The 24,123-nt window shown below is 46.8% G+C and overlaps 1 protein-coding gene across 1 annotated transcript; it reads right to left on the bottom strand.

The window, feature by feature from the left end:
- Positions 1-1,288: 1,288 nt before the first annotated feature.
- On the bottom strand, positions 1,289-15,967 carry rps6kb1a (ribosomal protein S6 kinase b, polypeptide 1a). Its single transcript, XM_035431599.1, has 15 exons — positions 14,984-15,967; positions 12,464-12,507; positions 11,151-11,271; positions 10,889-10,957; positions 9,655-9,802; positions 8,677-8,734; positions 6,621-6,721; positions 5,668-5,758; positions 5,448-5,538; positions 4,519-4,626; positions 4,228-4,290; positions 4,008-4,085; positions 3,804-3,911; positions 3,152-3,264; positions 1,289-2,506 (listed from the first exon to the last, which is right to left on the bottom strand). The coding sequence occupies exons 1-15, from the start codon at positions 15,053-15,055 to the stop codon at positions 2,257-2,259; spliced, it is 1,515 nt and encodes a 504-aa protein (XP_035287490.1). The 5' UTR covers positions 15,056-15,967; the 3' UTR covers positions 1,289-2,256.
- Between the last annotated feature and the right edge of the window lie 8,156 nt (positions 15,968-24,123).

Below are 24,123 nucleotides of genomic sequence, written 5' to 3'. Positions count from 1 at the left end.
CAGTCCCTTGGGTGCACTTTCAGAAGGCTAACGAGATGCCCTTTCTGCCAGCGGCCAAGCAAAAAAAAAAAAAAAAAAAACTAGCACCCCAAAGCACCACTGCTATTCGCTTTCATCAAAAACAAGCCAAGAGCTGCACCCTGCAGTGTAGCGGACAGTAAAAAGCAGTGCAGTGCCTCTTTTTAAGCAGACTGTTTACAGATTTACTTTTTTTTTGGATGAGGGGGTTATGGCTTTGTTCCTGTGGCTCAGTTCAGAAAACAGTTAAGAGTAGCTTCAATAGCTGCATTCCCACAGTCAGGCTAACTCCGGGCGAGCTAGCGTCCTCCAGCCCGTGTCGCTTTGCCACATCCACTTCCGGCCCTCTTGGCGCCTGTAGACCACACCGTTACCCCTTCAAACCACCTTGGTCATCAGCTGGGGTAAAGGAGGGTGGTCACGGCCAGGGGCAAGGTTATCACAGCTAGCACTGTATCAAAATTCATATGTTAGTGGCCGTATGGCGTCTACACCAAGGAGGCCTCGAATGGGCCGAGAGATGCTAGCCCCTCTGAGGACTGGCAGTGGACAGACGGACAGACAAACGGGCCATCGGTCAGAGTTCTCTGGCTCGAGGCGCGAACCCGCTCGGGTTTTCAGCCCGACCTAGCCGGCCTGACGGTGGGAACGCGGCGCTGGAAGGCTTAAGACGAGTTCCGAACGTGGAGGACATTCCGTGACCGTGCTAACGAAGGTAGCCATTCCTAGCAAGTCTCTACACGATGATTTTTTTTTACTACATAAGGCAGTGTTAATGTTTTTTTTTTCACGTTACAGCTTGGGGCTCATAACTCAAGCATAAGAAAGCCTCACATCCCCACTGCTCCTATCCCATGCTCAGTTAGACTGGTAATATCAACACCAAAGAATCAAGGTTGAATCAGGGCCTAGAGCAGTGGTCTCCAACCCTGGTCCTGGAGAGCTACTGGGTCTGCTGGTTTTCATAGTGACTCCGCACTTCATGAATCAGAGCAGTTGATTACACAGTTAACTCAACTCACCTGGTGTCTTGGGTCTCAACTGGGTGAAAACAAAAACCAGCAGACCCTGTAGCTCTTCAGGACCAGCGTTGGAGACCACTGGCCTAGAGTGACCTGGCCTTTATAGACTAATCCCCAATACGCACCACTGTTGATTGTGAAACTTTGTAATACTGTTAAGCGAAAAGGATAAGAAAGAAAGAAAAATAAGGTGTGTCAGATACTCAAAAGGCATTTGGAACCAGAATACATTCAACGCTTTAAGTAAATGCTTTCATAAATCAGTGTGTTTTAATGGTTTGAGGCAATTGACAGATCTTGCAGATGAAGGACCAAGTCAGTTTCCTAGTGGCTTTTCCATCGATGAAACTGTTCTCTTGTCAACGGTTGGACAAACAAAGTAAAACCTGAGTTCCTCACCGTACGCACTCAAACAACTCCGCAATCAAACCACGAGAAATTGAAATTAAAAAGAAAACCGTATTAAAAAGTACACATTTCGTTTTTTGTTTTATTGAGGCTGTCATATATATCGATTCCTTGGTTTAATAGTGTTGCGGCTGCACGTTTTTTTGCAGCGCTCGGATATATAAGACTGACTACGGCATCCCTGCTAAGTAAAGTCATTTCCCCTCTCGTCAGTTCTGTTACAGTCTCTCAGATAACATTGATTTAAGTCACGTCATTCTGAACAGGAAAGCAATGCTGCACCCAGAGTAACACTGGAAAATTATTTTAAAGCATTCACGGAAGCAGTTCCTCAACAGCATTTGATCTACTGGAGCACCATGTCACGTTTAGCCAGCTTGCAGCAAATGGCCAATCAAAGAGTTTTTTTTTTTTTTTTGTAGCGGCTGTTGCTGAAATAGGTAACTTTTTTTTTTTTTTTTGCGCTCGCACATTTACCCTGACGCACTGCAAAGGTATAATAGTAGAAATTCATCTTAGCTATTTGGGGGGTCAGGCCCAGTCCTAACCAATCAAACTACCCCCCCCCCCACCCCCACCCCCCCGGGAGAATGGTGGGCGACCGCATCAGCCAGCGTCTTGGCGTTACGGCCCACTGCAGCACACAAGCTCATCAGATGGGGGGGGGGGCTGGGGGGGTGCACGGTCGAAGGAAATGGTGGCGCTGGCGATCAGTTATTGTTTTTTCCAACTGTAATTGTCCTAAAAAACAAAAACGAAAAAAAAAAAAAATAGACAAAACAAACCGAAGCCTAAGTTCAGCCGAACGTCATAGATTCATACGTAGATGCTCGGGCCTCTTGGAGAGCATGGGGTAGGCCTGCTTCTTGAAGGACCCCGTGTTGGTGCCCGAGGGCTGCCTGATGGGGAGGGGGGCGGAGGCCTCGGCGCTGGCGGTGACGTCCATCTGCTCCACGCCGGACACCTCCATGGCCAGCTCCGTGGGGGACTGCAGGGCGGGGGCCCCCAGCAGCGAGGCGCCGCGGGGCCAGCAGTCGGCTCCCGCGAACTTTACGGGGCTGCGAGGCGGGGAGAACGGGGCGTCATCACCCGCGGCAACCGCAATCCAGCTCTCACTATCCAACTAACAGTCTTTACAGCACTATCAAAACCAATGTAACTTCTTAAGCCTTTAATATGCTAAATCGCAAACAGGTGATTAGACTGTTCTTAACTGAACATTCTAATGCTGATGTCACAATCACTGCTGGTGACTGAAAGCAATGGAGTTCTAGAACACTGACTTAAAATTTTCAGAAAAATATTTCAAAAAAACCTGCTCTTCAAAGGGTATGCATTTGAAGTGTAAATCTAGTCAAGAAAATCTACTTACTTTCGGAGATGGACAAAATCCTCTCAAACAAAGCAGGACCAGGTTAGCGAGGCAATAAATCATGTAAATAACTCCTGAGAAGGCAACTGGACTGGTGTGAGCCTGGTATGTCAGACTGAAGCTTCACTTTTTAGCCAATTATTTACATTTCCACAGAAAACTACCAAATTTATATTCCCCTCTAATGTTCCACACGAACACTCAGGCTAATCGCTCTCGAACCTCAATTGCTGAACATAAGAGCACTGTTTTTGTTGCAGGACAAGCTGACCCGCTAAAATGTAAATGCAGTACGAACACATTAATCAAGAGAGCAACTTCAGACGTATACCTGACAGGTGTTCTCGGACTTCCCAGAAATCGTCGCGGCGACCGTATTTTTGGCTCGAACGAGAATTTCTCCTTGACGTTCTCCAGCACGGATGGAGCTACGTAGGTAAACCCCTGCAAGCAACACCAGAGGAGATCGAAATCAGAATTTGTCCCAGAAAAATTAGCCGCAAACCACATGCCAGAGGACACGGCAGACCAAGACAGAGAGGAGTGGATGAGGAACAGCAGGTCCTTTTTTTTTTTTTTTTTTTTTTTTTTTTAAATACCATGTCCTGTAAGTGCAGTGTCTATTCTAACTGTTTTTAATATCACGTATGTATCTGTAGTGTCTTGTCATTCTTCTGTCCATTTTAATACCATGGAAGGTGACCTTGAGTGTTCAGAAAGGCGCCTGATAAATAAAATGTATTATTATTATTATTATTATTATTATTATTATTACGACCTCAGTCCAAAATACATTGTGTAATGTGCCAGGGAAAGCCAAATGTTTCCCAGTCAAAGCACAGATGCAACGCATTAAGACGGATTCTCGTAAAAAGGCCCATTTCTCTCCGAGGGGAAAAGGGGCGGGGGGGGGGCATTTTACAGCCAGCTGAGGTACAAACACACATAAAACATCACAAAGATCACGTGCGGTCCGCCGTTACCAGGAAGACTTGATTGGCACTTTCGCTTAGCGTGGAGTCGTCGGGGCTGTCTACGGGGGTCTGGCTTGTGAACTTGGAGTCGAATTGGCTCACGTCGTCCGCCGATTGCTACGGAGACAAGGAGGGGAGGAGCCAATTCAGAGGAACGCCCACAGGCACAGCAGTGCTCCGCGGGACCACGCCCCTGTGCCGCGATAAACTTACTAGGAAAGGTTTGAAAGGAGGCTCCACTTTCCGTGCGAGGAGGTCTTCCCAGTTAATGTGTCTGAAGAAGAGGTGGGTCTGGGTGCAAGAGAACACGCAATGATTGGACGGCCACACTCCCCGCCTCTTCCACCAATCAGAAGGCGGCCTTAATTGATGGGCATGAGTTGAGCCAGGGCTGCCCAATGGCATCTGTTCAGGGCTCGACTCAGCAGCTTACCTGCACTTCTGTGGCATCTCCTGGTCCCGCCCCCAGTCGCAATGAGGCGTTTCTTTTAAGCAGCTGCAAAAATAAAGAGCACTTATCAGGAAATCCGCTGACAAGACGATTCAAAGTCCAGATCGTATCAGTAAATTCCCAAACACCACAACATGACAACCGTGTCAAGTTAAAAGATAAAAAGATTCTGTTTTTTTCATGAGAGGGTGTAAATAACTGACAGGATGAGGACTGATCTGGCGCGTATTACATGCACGACGCTGATATTGACAGAAATGGCTTCATACGTACCTTTTTAAGAAGGTCCCTGGCTTCTTGAGTGAGGTAGGGTGGGAGGTTCAACTTGCACTTTAAAATTTTGTCAATGGTCTTTTTTCGATTCTCGCCAGTGAAGGGAGGCTGGGAAACACACAGATTCTCTCAAAATAACATCCTACATGAAACTTCTCGTACCATCTATTTATTGTGACTCCACAAGATATGTTGTTTACCGCTTGCATTCAAGGCCTCTGCCACTTGCCGCCATCTTAACACAAACACCAAGGTCACATGGTACGGAACTACATTCTACTGAGCTGTCATTCAAAAAACAGATGCAGTGTTTAGTGTACTACGAGTATAGACTGAAGTCATGACACCTTATAGCGGGAGACAGCAAAAGGCTCAAATTACCCTTTTAAATCAACATAGAATTAAATGAGAGAGTGAGACAATGTGAGCTACAAAGAGAGCGAGAGACAGGTCAAGAGACAGAGCGTGAGAGAGAGAGACAGACAGTGTAAGACACAAAGCAAGAGAGACAGACAGTGCAAGAGACAGAGCGAGAGAGAGAGAGACAGACAGTGTAAGACACAAAGCAAGAGAGACAGACAGTGCAAGAGACAGAGCGAGAGAGAGAGAGACAGACAGTGTAAGACACAAAGCAAGAGAGACAGACAGTGCAAGGGACAGAGCGTGAGAGAGAGAGAGAGACAGACAGTGTAAGACACAAAGCAAGAGAGACAGACAGTGCAAGAGAGGGTGCGTAAGAGAGAAAGAGTGAGAGACAAAAGAATTGTAGAATTGAATGAGAATTTGAGAGACAAAGACAGAAAGACCGGGGGAGAGTGTGAGAGAAAGAGAAAGCACGCGCGAAAGAGACAGAGAGAGACAGCGAGAGAGAGAAAGAGCCATCCAGAAACGGCCCATTGACGGTAAATCACAGGGAGGGGAGCACTCACTGCGCCTGTCAGCATGTCGTACATCAGGGCTCCCAGACTCCACCAGTCCACAGCCCGGTTGTGTCCGCTCCTCATGAGGATCTCTGGAGCCCTGCAGCACAGAGGCAGCACAGAGGGGTCAGTGCTCCAGCCCCATTCAGGAGCACTAGGCCACCACAAAGCAACATTACGAACCTGAGGCAATCTAGAACAGCTAGCGACAGCATGCAGGTAAACTTACATGTACTCTATGGTACCACAGAAGGTGTGGGTGACCGTGCCGTCATGGATCGATTCTTTGCACAGTCCGAAGTCCGTCAGCTTCACGTGACCTGCAGCCAAAAATAAAACAATGAAAAAAGAGGAGAAAAGGGAAGGCTCCGTTTAAAAAAAGATAACTTGCTTTCTTTGCCATTATGTGGCTTGGTGCTGCGAGTGTTTAGTAAGTGCTCGCATTCACTGAATGCTTCAGGCACCGCTAAAAATGCATCGCGAATGGTTCCCGTTTTAAAAGACACCACAGCTGCCATGGCGGATGCTCGTAGCCGTATCCTAAACTCATTAACACTGGGGTGGAAACTCACTAAGTCGGCCACAAACGACTGTGAGCTTCGGGAAGGAAAATGCACCCACGAAACTTGCTGATTTAACAGGGTATTTTCCCACAATTATGAGGCTTAATAAGAGCACAGCTGCAAAATGTGTTCAAATATGGGGAGAAACACATCGAAACACTGCCACCACATTTAAAAGCTCACCTTGGGCATCCTTAACTACTGAAAGCACACAGAATTTAAACTATTAAGTGTTGGCTCGACTGTAAATTTGAATGACCCATAAGCAAGGGGCCAGGAACGCAGTGTGGTGACACTTCTGCCTTGCAGGAAGAGGGGACTTTGCATGGTAATGTCCCATCTCATTCGCCACCTACAGTACTGCGCAGCGTGGGAGCCCGTAGGTTTCTAATGCTCATTTCAAAAAGGGATGTCGAAGCAGAAGCCAGCAGACCCTCACCCAAGCGCACACACATACAGACGGGCGCCAAACCAGCGGTTTACAGACTGCGGCTTAGACTTCTACTGGGGGGGGGGGGGGTTATGCGTTTGTGAGATGAGATGTGGAACAGCAGCAGAGCTGCGTCTTCCTGTCGGGGGCTAGCTTTGTGAAGCAGAGGCCCGGGCCGCTGGGCGTTACCGTGGTTATTCAGCATGATGTTTTCCGGTTTCAGGTCCCGGTAGATGATGCCTTTCTGGTGCAGGTGCCCCAGGGCCATGGAGATCTCCGCCAGATAGAAGCTGCAAAGCACACACAGACCCGTCAGAGCCTGCTCGTGATGTCACAGTACAAGCACAGACAGACCCGTCAGAGCCTGCTCGTGATGTCACAGCACAAGCACAGACAGACCCGTCAGAGCCTGCTCGTGATGTCACAGTACAAGCACAGACAGACCCGTCAGAGCCTGCTCGTGATGTCACAGAACAAGCACAGACAGACCCGTCAGAGCCTGCTCGTGATGTCACAGTACAAGCACAGACAGACCCGTCAGAGCCTGCTCGTGATGTCACAGCACAAGCACAGACAGACCCGTCAGAGCCTGCTCGTGATGTCACAGTACAAGCAGGCAGCACCATTATAGCTACCAAAGCTAACAAATGCACAATATCTCATTCAAATAAAGCAGTAAAGGAAAGACATAATGTATGATGCAATAGCCATGGATTGGTTTTCAGAAACAGCTTCGACATCGTTTCAGGTTTGATCACGCACCATTGCTAGCAAATGACTGCCCTCATACCCACTCTGTTTACATAACATAGATTTTCTCAGAAAACTAGATTTTCCCAAAACCGGTTCCACAATGGCACCCTCGCAGTCTAAAAATAAACCTACACCCTGCTCCTTTACCAGAGCACACGCCCCTCATCCGATGACCAACGGACCAAAGTTCATTAAGGAAATACCGAAACAAGAGTGCTACTGAGGTTGCACATGTTCGTCTGATATCAAAGACCAACTACACCTAAAACTAAAAATGTATATTAAATCTAGAATACATTCTCCAAAATTGCACAAATTTTACAGTACATTTAATTATCTGGTAAATACATTTTTAATCAGATAAAAAAACATGCACTCCACGCAAAAGGAAATGACAAGATTGTTATTTACAGAAATGCGCACATTACTGCTATAACTGAGCAGACAGGTAACCACCTTACAGTGGTGAAAGTGAAAAGTGAAAGCAAGCATGTACAGAACATAAAGCACAGCACAACACAGGAAACCTAAGAGTAGCATTAAGTTACCAAACAGCTGCGATACGCAAATAAAACGAATTAGACCAATGCAGTGAAGTGAAGAACATTATAAAACATTGTTTTTTTTGGATGGTTTTTAAAATAAATTTGGCACCCAACATGGGGCTGAACGTGTCCAATTCCCACACTAATTTGGCGGAATGTCCAATTATCTGCAACTGCAGACACATCCAGGGAGCGGCTGAACGTCGACAGCTGCAGTTCTCCTCCGAAGCAGCTCGTGTCACCAGCTGCTTCTTTTCACATCACAGACTACAGCTTGCACAGAAGAGCGACATGCGGCTTTGACACGTAGTCCACAGGTGCCAGGTTTGACTAGATTGGGCACCCGATCGCTAGTGAGCAATGAAACACGGACCCCTAACCTACTGAACGCTACGATACCCTGGGTGAGGCAATCGGCAATTGCAGGTAGCCGAAATGGAGCTACCGTCCACGGTCGGCACCGGCACGGTCCGGATTCGATCGGAGACTGTGGGGCTCACCGTGGTTTTACAGACAGCAAATCCGAACAGTCACAGGGCCAAAAAACAGAGGTAATTTTGTGACGTGGACCCAGCAACCCAGAGAGCCCAACACAGCTCACTCAGCACAGCCATCGCTCAGCACAGCGCAACAGGCTCCCAGAATGCACTGGGATTTCTCTGGCCAGTCTGACCATAACTGTTGACCTTCAAGAGAAAGCCGGCGTTTTACTCATCACATACTCTTCACCTGTCAACACCATCTGCCTCTTGCATTGAGGTCAGGAAGCAACAGAGCGCGCTCAACAAGCAAACGATAAACGCTAAGCTGCTGATTATATCTCATTTTGCGGCCGCGTGTTTCAGAGTAAAACTTCACCAAGCGCGCTCCAAATGAGCTGAATAAATGTTACTTTGCTATTGGCTGAAGACCTCCGAGCAGGACGAGCTGCTTGTAAAATGACTCACCAAGCTGTGTCCTCCATGAAGATTCCTTCCCTCTCCAGTTGCATAAACAGCTCGCCACCTGCGGGTCACAACACACCAGCTTACTTCCTCCTCATTGGACCTCCGACTATGTCTCCAGGGCTTCAGACGGCAGAAGCATTAAATTAATGTTGCTGCTATAGAATCCCGTCAAAAAAAGTTTTAAAATAGATACAAACCAGGACCTAATGATCCTTAGCCTTAGGAATGCATTTCACAAATTAAATTGTTTTATCATGATAAATAGCAGTGCAAACACGCGTAATATTAATTTGCAGAGTTCATCACCAGCAAAGACCCATGTTGTGTAATAGCAATGCTAAACTACAACTTTTGACTTGGGGAAAGTCAGAATCTTTTTATTACCAGACATAGAACTTCGAGCTGCACTTTCAGAACATTTTTATTCAGGTGTCAGCCATCCACACATCTCATCTCTCAACTGCAAAACTATTTTAGTTCTTGTTGCTGCAACTGTACACGAGAATCCAGAGCCCTTACTTTCCAGGGTGCGTGAAATCGTCAACAGTAATTGCAGAACTGACTTTTATACATTGAGCTGGTGTTACTGATGGCTGTTCACTTGAGTTTTATCTCCAGACTGGATGCCATCTTAATCACAGTGAGAGATAACAACTTAGTAGTCAAACATTTGAGGGGGTGGGGGTGGAGAATTGAGCAGTTACAAAAAAAAAGGGGGAGCGGACCAAAAAAAGCAAAAAAGGAAAAATGAGAAAACACAAATGGCCACCATCTGGAAAAACAAAATTCAGGCTTAAAAAAAAAAACAGAATAATAACTGGGATAAACAAGCATCTGCTCCTACTCCTCAATTCCTCATCTCATTCAGACGATAACATAACCGCTCCTCCCCCTCCCCCGACCGCCATTAAGCCAGGCGGCCGCCGCGCCTCCCCCCTGCGGGCCGTGGCCAATCGCGGCGCTCGCTCGCTCGCTCACCGCTGAGGTACTCCAGGATGAGGTACAGCTTGCCGCCGGTCTGGAAGGCGTAGATGAGGTCCACGATGAACGGGTGCTTCACCTCCTCCAGGATGTTGCGCTCCGCCTTGGTGTGCGCCGTGTCCTTGGCGTTCCGCACGATCATGGCCTGCGGGGGGCGATGGAGAGACGTGCGCGTTACACGCTACCGCTGTGGCGGGGGAGACAGTTACCGCTGGCGGCGTTTTTTTTTTTTTTATCGGCCACCTGCGGGTTTTTAAAGAAAAACTCCACTCAGCTTTTTAAACGTGCGGGAAACGCGACGGGCGTCCGGTTCTGACGGCTCCCCAGACCTGCCGGCTCGGCTCTCCTGTTTCCTCAGCTCGTAAAACGCGGCGGCGCCTTGAGCTCCTTTAACGACGGCCTGTCGGCACCTTTCACACCTCACAGGCGGCCGGCATTTACCAAAAAAAACGCGTAAATCTAATTCCACGAAAGGCCCGCTGACCCGTGCTAATGACCGGGCGAACGGCACGCTGCACGTTCTCGATTCGGGCCCGTTACACGCTCGCCCAAAGACTGAAAACAAACTTCTGAGGCACGAGCCGGAGGATTCGGGCTGAGGTGCAGCTTTGCCGCGACGGTCGAGAGGAAGCTCCGCTCGGCTCCGTCAGAGCCATTTAAGAAAACCGCTCCAAAGGCCGAAGGAGACGGTCTGCAGCCCAGAGAGCCGTGAAACTCAGAGCTTCCTGGCAGCAGAGATTCGGGGGGCAGCCCTCTCGCCTCGTTTGGCACCCGCACCTAAGGCCGGTCGCGCTCCTCTACCGCCAGGCGGCCGTACAATCCGCTCCCCACGGCCCACGACGGCCGCGGCGACCGCGGGCCTCCTGCCGCGAACGGGGATCACCGAAACCCCAGGCGTCGCGGAAACGCGGGCGAGGCGGCCAAAACTACGCGGCGCTGCGCCCGTCAGACTAAACGGGGGCGCCGGCGAGACGGGAAAGACAGAGCGGCCGGCGGAGCCTTCCAGGAAACAGCGACGGCGCGGAGAATCGATCACGGTCCGGCCGCACCCCCGTCGCCGGGCGCAGCATAGCGACGCACCAGTGCCCCTCGACCCGGCATAAACACAACGGGCAGAATGCCAGTGGCTGTAAAACACCACAGCGGCTGCCATTTCTCATTCCCTCCGTTACAGAACTCCATTCTCAGCGCTGCAAGCTTAGAGGGGTTCTGCAGTGTTCTAGAAACATACCTTCTTCAGGACCTTCATGGCAAATATTTTCCCCGAAGTGGCTCCAGATACTTTTCGAACTTGGAAAACCTCAAATAAGAAAAAAAAGAAGAAGATATTATTTTTAAACAGTGGAAAAGTATACACTACTAGTATTTTTCACTGAACTGAATACTCCTGGCTTAAGTGCATAAACATTGGAAGGGAAAAGTGGTCAATAAATTCAGTAAGTTAGTAAAGAAAACGTCTGTTTTTTTGGGAGGGAGGAGGGGCTGTCCCTTACCTTGCCATAGCCTCCTTTTCCTAAGACCCGCAGCAGCTCGAAGCATTCCGGGCGGATTTGTTCCGTTCCCTTGTTAACACTGTCTTCTGATATTTCAAACTTCTCACAGTCGTCCATGTTGCTACAGCGATACATAACACACTTACATACCGTACATCATACAGACAACATAGACAACAACAATGGCAGCAAAGCAAATGCACTCACAGTAATCAAACCAGCATACTGGTGGCATTTCTACATTAAGCATGTAGCATATGCAAGCTAAATACATCTGAAGTTTGGTAAACAGCTATGCACTTCTGACAATCAATGAAGTATCCACATGTGGTGCAGGAAAAGGTTATAACAAGAAGTAGGCCTATGTGTAAGCACCCAGACACTGCCAAGAGAAATGGAAAGCAGCTTCTCAAAGACTGTTCCTAAAATCAGTTTTACGCAGCAGCGTAAAAAATTGCTTCAGCCCTGTTTTCTTCCCACCCCTCCACAATTTGGAATGCCAAACAACTTCATGTCAGTTCCACTGCGGCCATGTTCCCCATCTGGCTTGGAGGAGGAAAACATGGCTAACCAGTGCTCTGGCACACATCTTTCACCCCGTACCCTGCTGGCCTAGGCCTACCTACCAAAGGCTCCTGCACTAGAGGGCTACACACCCTGACTGACATCACAGACTGCCCACCTGACCAGAGAAGATGTTTGTCTCCAGTCTCTCTGTAAGACAGGGGTTTCCCTGTCCATTGAGCACCCCCCCCACCCCCCACCCACCTAGGCAGTGCTATGCTTGGTAATTACGCCTGTTCTTGTGGAACTCCAAGCCAGCCAACACTGATCATGAAGCATCACTGCATCCCAGCATGCACAGCTGCATGCATTACTGAACTGCAGCGCGCATCACTGCGTCATAGCATGCATTGCTGCAAAACACACAAGGGGAGGCGCCACTCTGGAACCACCAAATCTGAAGTGTCCTTGAGAGTCGTGCTAAATGCATTTCACTTGGCGATAATTGGGTGTATGTTTGTTTTTCATTCACGCGTAATACAAATCAAGCTAAACAATTTTCCGCTTATTTTCTTTTTAGTCCGTGAGAAGCGAAGACAAGCAGCGCTAATGATTCATATCGGTTGCACTCGGAGCATGAGAGATTACACGAAACCAAAAAATAAATAAAAATCTGGGCAATGATGTACCAGAAATACACACTGCCAGACACGAATGCCGTCAGCCACAGTTTGCATGCAGTGAGTGAATGTGATTGTTGATGAATGTGCAGTGACCACAGACGAGGAAAGAAACAGAGAAATGCTCACAATTCGAACCCGCTGCACTGGTCCATGTACTCGCTGATCTGGGCCTGCGAATCAGAAACAGACGTTACTCACAAACGGCCTTTGACAGAACCCCTTTCAACGACGGCCACACGTGAAACAATGCATGCAATGTAAAAACCGAAGACAGCCAATGGCTTAAAATAGACACAAGCGCTAAGACACGTTCTTCACATCGACCTGAAATGACTAAACCGTTTAAAATTTTGATTAAATCAGCGGGTCAAAAGCAAACCAGATGGCGAGTTATGAATAGTCTGCAGCGTTCCAAAACTTGTTTGTTAACAAAAGTCGCTTGAGGGAAACAAAACAAGCTTTGTTGGGTTTAAGCGCTGGGCATGATGCAGAATGTGTCATTTTCCCCCACCAAAATAACATATCTCCATTACCACTGTTGGGATAAGTCAAAGAGACAACGTAATACATCCCTGCAAATCATAGCACTGTCGTCAGCACTCTTGGGCAAACAAAGATGTAATGATTTGCAGATGAACCCTGATCATATCCTCTATACTGTAAAATTTTGATTATTAATTAGGATAAATTAATTCCATTTGTTCAAAAATTCACCAAAACCATGACATAATCCTACAACTCATGGTTAGGCCTTTCCAGTACACAAACGTGATACAGTCGGCATTACGTGAACTAGTCATGCATCTTTTAGCAACGGTTGTTTTGATTAATCAAAGTGCACTGCTATTCCACACCATTTTAATCAGCCCACTGCATGGAGAGATATGACGTTCACTGTGATGCTCAGTGTCATAACACACTGTGCGTGAAGTGTTCTGGGCAGGCAATAACCTTTCAAAATCAACTGCAACTAAGGAATCCACTACAATCCCCGCAGAATATCTTAAATCTGACTCTAGAGGTATACACTAGCTATGTACCACTTTCCAATGATACCTTATCATATAATGTAGGTATAACACTCATAAAATAACATTTAACTCCCACCCCCGATGTTGCAAGGAAGAAAAAAAATGTTTGGGAACAACCTTGTGCAGAAGGGTAAAGGTATCAGAGAAATTCCTTGAAGCACATAAGAAATCCTTTTCGACTTCCATTTAAAAATGGTGTACACAAACAACCTAAAATCAGTGTGTTCACAGACGAGCGCTCATGGAGTTTAATTTCGGCAAGAAAATGGTGGTTAACGTTTCGCTGGTTTATTGATTTAATTGCTAATACGTACATAATCTATATTGCCCCTGAAATATACATTTTTATTCATTAATTGACACATTCTGATCTGACTGGTCGCCTGGATTACGACATTACAAGAAAGGTCTCATCCGTACGGACTGTAAGGTTACTTAACTTCGGCACCCCTTCGGGTATACGACAACTGTCAAGCGAAGAACTGCATCCAAGTTAACCTGAGCTGGCTTGGTCTATTCTGCCTAAAATAGCAGCTAGTTAGCTACTAGCGCTCGCTGAAAGCGACATTCACTCTAGATCCTCATCTGACAGGTACTGTTTGAAAACAAAACTTGTACTGCAAAAACCCTTAGCCAGCTAACGCGGTTGATTTAACAAGCGTAAATTCCTCTGGCGCTAAATTAACGTTAAATCAAATATTCTAACCCCCAGAGAAGTTAACGTTGTTCGCAGCTATTTTTGCTAGATAAATATTAACTAATCTAACGGTTACAAACTAACGTATCTATAAATTGCATACATATTCAGCTACCGCGCCAAATCCAGAGCTAACAAACTGATTTCCATAAAACTTAGTTAACGTTAGCCCAACACGATCACGAAATCGCCAGAACATGCAATTTGCTAGCGAACATTAACTATCCTGGTACTCACTAAAGCCACAGAAAGAAAAACGACTGGTTGGCAAACATTTGCTTAGTGCACCACGGGGTTAAATGGGGGCATTTTCTCTAGCATTTTCCCATACATCAGTGAAATAGCGATGGTATAGTAGCATGACGGCTATAACTTGGCTACCTTGAAAACATCGGCTATATCACTAGCCAATAAATATGTCGGATACACGCGCATGCCGTAAATTAAAGAAACCTTGCGCGCTAGCAGTTAATTGAAACTAGTTATCTTGCATGCTAAAGTTAAACTATCCAGACAGTCATTCTGAGAGATCCTGTCAGAATCTAGCTAGCTAGCCAATCAACGACTTAGCTAGCTATCAAGACGTTATCTGCTTAACATGATCTTCCGAGCGGAACTCGACATTTGATAGCTTGCTGTGTACTAAGCTACGTTAGCCGACTCGACATGCGCCCGTAGTTAGCAACTTAGTTTGTTATCTCCAAGGAGTGTCACAAGTATAAGCAACGCAATGTTTAACAGCAATAGCAGACTTGTGTAGCCAACTTGTTGGCCACGGCAGCTACACCTTCCATCATTTATTGTCCCATCCATGTCACTGTCAGAATCGGGCCTATCCCTGCAATGTGTTGTGTAGCCCCGTTAAACAGGCCCAAGACCGTGAAAAACCACGCTACCGGTTCAGGTTAATTTACTCACCCCCTCGTCGAGCTCGTCGTCGGAGACATTTTCCTCTGGCTGGTCCAAATCAATGTCGAACACGCCAGCCATGGCCTCGGTCTCTCTTTGCTCTCTCAGTCCGTGGGAATGGCTCTTGCTAGCCGCCTCATGGAAACATACACACCGCCGCCATAACCGGCATCAGCATAAGGCATGCGCACAGCGCCACCAACCAAACAAAATTCCAGAGGTAGAAAAAAAACAAAGCAACCCATAAAATGGACTTGCTACACGGGCGCATGCGCAACATTCGACTTCGAATCTTCGATACCGCTATGGACTACTACCACACACATTTGCGCGGTAGCTAATAACACGTGAGCGTGATTTTGGTGTGCGCCGTTAACTTCTGATTGCAATTAAGTACAAATAAAATTATGAGAGCTTCATCACGTTGCGCCCCGTAGAATTACAAATAACTGATTCATTGTTGTTTATATCCGGTGGATGTCTCATTCATTTTTTCTGCTCTTAAAATTATTAGCAAATGTAGATTACTGTAATGTATTCTACTGCTATATTGTCCTGAATTATGTATTCTTAGTTACGTGTAGGATGTACTGTAGGTGTTCTCCTGATGAGGCAAAGCCTATTTTAAGCTGTAGTGGACCACAACATCTAATCTACTATGATCCCAATAGAAGCTTTTCAGCAAAATGTCTTCGTTTATTATTCATTATCATATATTGTAATTAATTCAAACAATGAATTGAAGTGGTTAGTCTTCGAAAAGTTTGTTGATTTCTAATTCTTGATATGATCGAAAGAATCAAATGTTTTTTGTCGACACTATTTCTCATTACATTCCGCCTGGTCAAAGTTGATTTCTCTCAAAATAATTATGTTTTCACTTGCAGACATTTAGACAAATATCCCATACATAAACAAAGCTGCAAGGAGCTGTCTTTGCATTAGGTTTTTATCATGTAATTCCAGGAAACAAACAAGTGAAAAACCTATGCACACCTGAAATAACATGTGCATGCTCAGGAGGTAAGAGCGGTTGTCTGGCAGTCGGAGGGTTGCCGGTTCGATCCCCCACCCTGGGCATGTCGAAGTGTCCCTGAGCAAGACATCTAACCCCTAATTGCTCCGGTGAATGAGAGGCATCAATTGTAAAGCGCTTTGGATAAAAGCGCTATATAAATGCAGCCTATATTATAGAAACAATGACTAAAATGCAAAAGCTGAAGGAACGTTTTCAAGTGCAATATCTTGGTCACATTGACCTTTGTCAGGCAGTCCAGGAGTCTCTACCAAGGTAGGAAATGCTACAAAACAGTATAGATGATTAGGCGTATACTGTTACAGCTACAGTGAAAAATCTTTATTCAACAAAACTCCTTTCTTCAATTGTTCAACTGTGCTTCTGTGCGCTGACATTGGACATAAGCTGCAAAGAGTGCTTTTTCCTCAAATAAGTGCATACCAAAGGTCAAGCGTGCTAATGACCTTTGGAATGCACTTATTGTACGTCACCTTGGATTAAAGCGTCTGCCAAATAAATGTAATGTAATGTGTGCTGTGCTTACTATGGGGATAATAATAATAATAATAATAATATACTGCAGGCAATGAAGTCCAAAAATGTAGTCCTATGGGACACTATGAAACTGCACTTTGCTGTGTGAATTATTTTCAATAGTTTTTTTTTTTTTAAAGAGTCTGAAATGAATACAGCTTTCCAACATGCATGTTAAAATGACCAGTAATTACAAAGATGATAATACATTCCCAAATGCACAACCATCAAATGTAACTGACATTCAATCAAACGAGTCACCTGCTCACAAAAGCACAAGGTAACCACCATTTCTCTTTAAACCTCCCAGTGTAAGAGATCTCCAGCAGCGCATATAAAATGGAAGATGAGATGGTATCCGGGCAACCGGAAGATCTCCTCATTAACAACAGCGCGTGGCAAGCGTGTGCGGCGTGTGGGTCTGCGTAGTACGTACGGGAACGCATGCCGGCGTGAGCTCAGCTCGGGCCCCGCCCCGTTTGACACGGTGCCCGAGACCATCATTCAAACCGCGGCGGCAGCTGCAGAGGGCTGGCAGGAAGGGCGCGGGGGGAGGTGGCCGCACTCGCGCCAGAAAGAGGGTTCCGGAAACGGCCGAGGGCGTCGCTCGCCGTCGCCCGTCCTTCCACGCAGGCCCGGGAGCAGGCTTCAGGTTTCCACACGCTTGCTCCGTTCCCGGGACCTGAGCCACAGGCCGCTTCAGGTCCGCCCCCCCCCAGGGCAGGTCCGCCCCCCCCAGGGACTGAACACTGTGTGTGACGGCTGCTGCGCAGCACTGGGTCTACTTACCGTCTCCTCCACTCCCGAAGGTTTGCAATCATTTCTCTGGCTGACAATCCATAATAAATTGTTGTGTTTGGCCTCCAGAGACGACCCTTTTCTAACAGTTATATGATTGGAATGTTATACAGTACTGGAAAAAAACTGTGGAAATGCTGTGCTTAAAAAAGAAGCTTGGTACTCTTAAAAACTTTTATCTGTAACCTGTCTTCTGTTGTTGTTGCTCTGAACCATTTTCATTTGTGAAAATATATTCAGAACAGTTACATTCTTGACCATGAGCGGTAACAACATTATGTAGAGTATACAAGAAAAAAAAAAAAATTGTTTTCTTTGCATGAATGTTATCATTTTATATAGAAAAATACTGGACAAAAAAAAAACATGTTCGAGCTGATTATAAAATTTCCAGCAGTTACGATGCATTAAACTGCTCAGTTATGTGGGTATGAACTAATGTATATGGGAGGGTGTACTGATTATTACATGTGTAACTCAAACACTAATTATTACTTCATTTTTGTTTTATGCTGATATTACATATATTGCATATTACATTTATTATGTCAGAAAGATAAATTGTTGAAAATTACTGCATTATTGCAAAATCAAAATCGATCTATAAATGCAGTTTTTCCATAAGTTGTGTCAGTACTGTACATGCAAAGTGTAGCTGGTAAAATGACATATAGGAAATATTCAAATTTGTGGCCCTCATTGGTGTGAATACCTCTTGGCCAGGACTCCCTTGAAAAAATAAGGTTCTGTCTCATTGAGACTCACCTGGATAAATAAAGATAAAATAGGTAAATAAAACATACCTGTGGATTTACTGTGTCCACAGAAGTTGACTGATACAAGCATCTACATCATAAAGTACACAGAGACACATGCAATACTTTTACCGCCAGCAACACAAACTGTAGATGCCAGAGTTTTCATAATACATATTTTTGTATAATGTTACTCCAACCTGTCTCCATGAGGCGAGCTATAAACCATTCAAACTTACTGTACAATTACTGTAAATTAAAACAGCATTTGTGGTCGCTTCAGACTCGTAGTTGCCACTCCAAACCAGTAGGGGGCAGCACCATCACAGGAAAAGTAAGAAGGATTTGATTTTGTTGAGGGGAAAAGAAATCACTCTCTTCAATTCTTTTAGTCAGAGCCAAATAAAGGTGACTGTTTGTTTTTAAAGAATGCCCTCATCTGTATAGATAAGGATGACATTGTATCTCTCAGTGACCTGGTTTCCTGTACCACAGACAGGAAATGATGCCTTGTTTGTCTCCAGTAAATGTACAGTATATCCCTCACGAGACAGCAGCAGGGGGGATGGGATGAGACATTCAGCCCAGTATCTTCCCAGCTCCCGTAATGACATGACGTGCAGTGTGCTCGGAGACAGATGACTCACTGCTCTTCCTCATGTCACAAAAATAAGTGACCTTCCACCCTCCCACATGACGAGTGCGATGCTGCTGTCCTTTTCAGTGCAATCTCATCACACGCACAAGGGCAGGGATAAACCAAGGCAATGGTCCGAATGACGCAGTACAGCCTCCACTCAATCCAGCTCTGAGAAACAGTTCAATTTGAACAGTTTTTCAGGAGTATTATCTGCAAAAGTAGAGGTACAGAAACAGAGCACAAGACTTCCTCTAAATCAGGGGTGGCCAACCCAGGTCCTGGAGAGCCACAGGGTCTGCTGGTTTTAGTTTTTACTCTGCACTTAATTGATCAATTATAGCAGTTGATTACACAGTTAACTCACCTCACCTGGTTTATTCAGTCTAAGTGGTTGCTGTATTTAAGGTGAAAACAAAAACCAGCAGACCCTGCGGCTCCCCAGGACCAGGGTTGGCCACCCCTGCTCTAAATGAAGTGTGCATCATTTTGTATTGTAACAAGAGATAACAAATATTTTTACGGGTCACAAATTTTTAAAGCTGAGTTCATTTTTGTTATGCAATAAACAGAAGGTAGGTCTGCTGCAAAAATATAATAAGCTCGCCACCTCAGGTATTCTGTGGCAAGGGAAGCGGATAGGCATGTACTTTCACTACCCACCAGCAGAGAGCACACTAGAAGATTCCCAAGTTGGTCCGACAGTTAACCGATTAGACTTCCAGGTGGGTCTTGTCACAGGAAGCTACATATGTGTGTAAACAGAGCTCATTCATGCATCATTTCACAAAAAACTACAGCAGAGAGGCATGGCAATATTATATATCTGGAATAATTAAAGAAGGATTTTAGTCACTAATGTAATAAATGCTATCCTGTAAGAACATATTAGTCTGCTTTTTAACATAGCTAATTACTGCTTATTGTACCATACAGCACACCGGTGAACTCTTTAGTTAGAGTAGTTCACACAATGAAATCACACTGTCCCACAGAAGGCCAACTTCGCAAATTTGGGCTGACATTTCTGAGGCGTTTGCTCATCAGTTCAAAGGGCCTTTGTCAATCAGGGCACAAAGTGTGAAGTGTCCGAGACATTTTTGCCTTCCTGAGGTAAACTGTCTCCGGGCAAACAGATCAAGCACACTGAGTCTGCTCTCACAGGATTATAATGCAGCACTGAGTCTCCTCTCATAGCTGCACTGCACACTGAGTCTCCTCTCATAGCTGCACTGCACACTGAGTCTCCCCTCACAACATTATAACTGCACACTGAGTCTCCTCTCACAACATTATAACGCCATACTGAGTCTTACATTACACATCTGCTCTGTAACCTGGAGTCTCCTCTTGCAGGTGCTACATCCCCCCCCATGTGGAAGCAGAGGACTAGGCCCCGCACACAGGCCTGCCTGAGAAGGATTTCTGCACACCTGCAGATCTCACATCAAAGGCTGGCACCTGGCGGGGGGGTCACGTAGCGCCTCGCTGGCACACCGAGGTTACCCTAGCCCAGTGGTCCTGGTCCCGGAGAGCTACAGGGTCTGCTGGGTTTTTGTTTTCACCTTAAAATCAGCGCCCAATTGAGACCCAACTCAAGACACCAGGTGAGCTTGAGTTAACTGTGTAATCAACCGCTCTAATTGATTCATGACGTTCACTATGAAAACCAGCAGAAACCTGTAGCTCTCCAGCACCAGGGTTGGAGACCACTGCCCTAGCCTCTATTAGCCGGCGTGCTTCAGACGGCTAACGCACGAGCGGCCGCCGCCACCGCACCGGCGCCCTCGCGGCCGACGCCAGTCCACGCCCTTGCCAGATGTGTAGGAGCGGGAAATGGCACAGTGGACCTTTCTTTCCCTCCTGACCGCACCAGCGTGCGGAGCGCACGTATCCGAGCGTTGGGCGTGCGGGGATGAGAGGCAGGCTGTGCGTGCTGTGAGACGGCGAACGCCTCGGACGCATCACTCAGCGATGAATCAATGGGAGGCCGGGTTTCTCCCTCGCTCTCTATCTCTCTCTCTCTCTCTCCCTCCCTCTCTCGCTCTCTATCTATCTCTCTCTCCCTCGCTCTCTATCTCTCTCTCTCTCTCTCTCTCTCCCTCCCTCCAGGCCTGCTGCCAAAGCCAGGGCTCTTTTAAACCAGACAAACAAATCATGCGGGGGATTTTCTGCCTCTGACACACTTCGTGTGAGAAAGCACATTAACGTGCAAATAAGTGGATAAGGGGACTTTCCAGAGGCCGAGTATTATTTGCACAAAGACAAAAAAAAAAAAAAACAAGCCGCCCATGACACAGCTGTTTACTTCTACGTGTGCGCTTTTTTTTTTGTTTTTTTTTTTGCGGATGTCTTTTTCAGCATGTCTTCATCCGGCCCGAGCGGAGTCGAGCGCGTGGGCCCTGCAGTGGGAGCCAGGCCTCTGAACTCGCCGCCTTTTCGGTTTAAGTCAAACCGGTCCTGACGGCATGTTACGTAATTAAAACAAACTCAAATTGCCCTATATTGTGTTCCAGGGCGCTTTTTCGGTGAGGTGTGAACATTGGCATCCAATCCAGGACAGGTTGTTCCAGGTGAGTGCCAGGATGCGTCACCCCCCCCACCCACCCTGCCTCTCACTCCGCTTCGGGGCGAAGGGGGCCCAGATCCGTCGCGCACCGTTGGAGGCTCGCGGACAAACAAAAAAAAAGAGGAATGTTCTTGCGCAAGGCCGGACGCACGCCTTTCGAGAAGCCCAGCTCGCGTACGTAAGCGGCGCGGCCAATCGGGCTGACGCGCGGGAAGCGCGCTGTCGACTTCCGGAAACGGGGAGAAAAAAGAAGAAAAAAAAACGAACAGAAGATCCGAGCGCGCGAATAACCAGGACACAACAAGGAAGACTGTGTCCGTTGGGGCAGCGTTTGGAATTTGGAAAGGGCGTGGGGATGGAGGGCGGGAGGGGGGAGGTTGGTGAATCACTCCTGTCTCATGAACATCACTAATGCCGATTGCTTCAGTCCTGGGGATGTACATATGAGCTGTGCAGGGCTGAGGGGGAAGTGGTCAGAGGGAGCTGGGTGTGTACAGTCACATCCACAGTATCCCCTTTCCACAGGCATTTAGCTCTCTCGGTGCTAACTCTCCGACAGGGCCAGCGAAGGATGAGCCGGTGGTGGCTGTGCGGGCACAAATGTGCCGTTTGCCTGGAAAGTCCTGCCCTTCTCCTGCACAGAGAAAGTGCGACATGGTGCCGTCATATCTAGCTTACACCCACTGCCACCCAAGGTCAATTGCTGTTGACTAGTCCACAACAACGGCACATATGACGAACTTTCAAAAGGTCAGTAGAAAGTAAAAATGGCTAATTAGCTCCCCCTCAAGGCACTTGTTAGGCTTTTGAATGTCTGATATGTGTCCTATTACTGTGGATTATTTAGTTAGGGCACCCATTTTAAATCAAGAATCGTTGTGGAGATTGAATTGCCAAGAAGTGCTCCTACACAGGTAGGCCCGTCAGAAGCCATTCGTTGCACTGTTCACATGAGAGATGATTTTCATGTTCATAAGCTTGCACAATCTGAAGGTCTTCCCTTTCTTACGATCCTCATAGTGACTACACTCAGATCTTTTGCTTCAGACTGTGAAGGATGTTGGGAAGACCTAGTCCATTGTCTGTTTTGACATCTTCCAGATCTTCCTCAGGGAGCAGAAACATTAGATATGACAGATACATACATTTGGCCCACAAATAAGGAACCATTTACACAAAGACCAAGCCTGCCTCTGTTGCAGCTTTGTTAGAAGTGGTTATCCTCTGTGTCATTCAGACAAATAAAAGCCATTTCTGCACACTGCGCTCGCTGGAACAAATGAAACCAACGCTGCGGTCTTTCCAGTTTTAAATGAAACCCACACTTATCTAATGGAGAAACGGATTATGTACAGTTAGCGATGTGTAGAGACACGACACGGATCCAATTATAGAACGCAACGGCATGCTTGAAAGTCAAGCTTAAGCAGTTTCTGACAATCACTTGTTTTATGACAAGCGTACACTCATGTAATATTCTGGCATAAACACTACATTACTAATCTACGCACGGTATTACTCAAATATAGGGCATCTGTGGAATGTACAGCGTTATCTCCGTGAACATCAAGTCTATAATCTCCGGCTCATCATTACGCCATTTTCTCATCGTTGAAATAGTTACTGTCCTCTAAAGTTGAAGCAGTTTGTGTGGTTCTGTGACATTACAGCACAGGAGCCCACTACAAAAAGCACCTCAGGACAGGTACTGCTAAGAACACAGGGCTCAGACTCTGACTAAAAATAGGAAGCTGTGTGTTACTGAATGATTAACTGCTTCTGTGTTTCAAAAGTGGTGGAACGGAATGTGCGTGTAATAATTCTGTTTGGTACTTCACTATTTCCCTGTTTTCTGGTGATAAAAAACAAACAAACCGGCTGTCGCTAGCACATGCCAATATTTAACAAAGCAATTACAGTAATTTGGCTGAAAATGCTCGTGTTGTCTGAGCTACCGGGTAAGCAGTCGGGAATTGTTCTCGATGGACACTGTACTCTGCTTACTCCTGATTCCTCACGCCACGTGTTGAACGTTGGTCGGGGGGGGTTTCGCTCCTGGAGTCTGGTTACTCACCGCCGATACATTAGCCTTCCACCGCTGAGCCTCGCCCCTCACAGCCAGTCAGCGCGAGAGAACGAACCGCACAGTGGGCTCATTCACTGTGGGAGATAGGGTGACTGCGCTTAGTCATACTGACCGTTTCCATCGCAGTCACACCGACGGCCGCCAGTGCGCACAGCGAAGGACCTCTGAGGACGAGTGAAAATGTCCTTGTCACTTCTGTGACATCATCCCTATTCCCGTCGTGGTTAAAGCCGGCCCACAGGTGTCTGGTGCCGCCGGTGAGTGAGTGAGTGAGTGAGTGAGTGAGTGAGTGAGTGAGTGACGCGGCCTTTCAGTCTTTCCGAAGGCCCGGCGGCGGTTTCCAGCGGTGAGGTCGCGCTGAGGTTCAGGCCGACCGCGCGGCAGAGGCTGGGCTTGAGGCCTCGGGGTCATCGTCTCGCCCCAAATCCCAACCCTCAGAGCAGGGTTTGTGGGAAGCCTTTTAAAGTTTACGCCACTTTTATGGGATATATCATCGCACGTCACCGCAAGACTGAAGGCTACAAAGTCCACCTAACGTAAGGTCCTCAGACTTAACGTTAAGAGTCCGCAGGGCCGCTGGTGGACGCAGGGTATCGATCATTTTCCACTGCTGCACAAAACCACATCAAGGTCAAATGATGTAATAACTGCTAGCTTTAAAGAAGCCGTTTGTTCTCCAGTTGGAGGTCAACAGCTTTGGGTTTTTCTGGGTGGCAGGACTTGGGCAGTCGAGCCTCAGCCCTGTAATCACA

Source organism: Anguilla anguilla, chromosome 9, assembly GCF_013347855.1.
Source record: "Anguilla anguilla isolate fAngAng1 chromosome 9, fAngAng1.pri, whole genome shotgun sequence".
NCBI classification, from domain to species: Eukaryota; Metazoa; Chordata; class Actinopteri; order Anguilliformes; family Anguillidae; genus Anguilla; species Anguilla anguilla.
The sequence above is the reverse complement of the archived record's forward strand: the minus strand, read 5'-3'. Positions and strand labels throughout refer to the sequence as shown.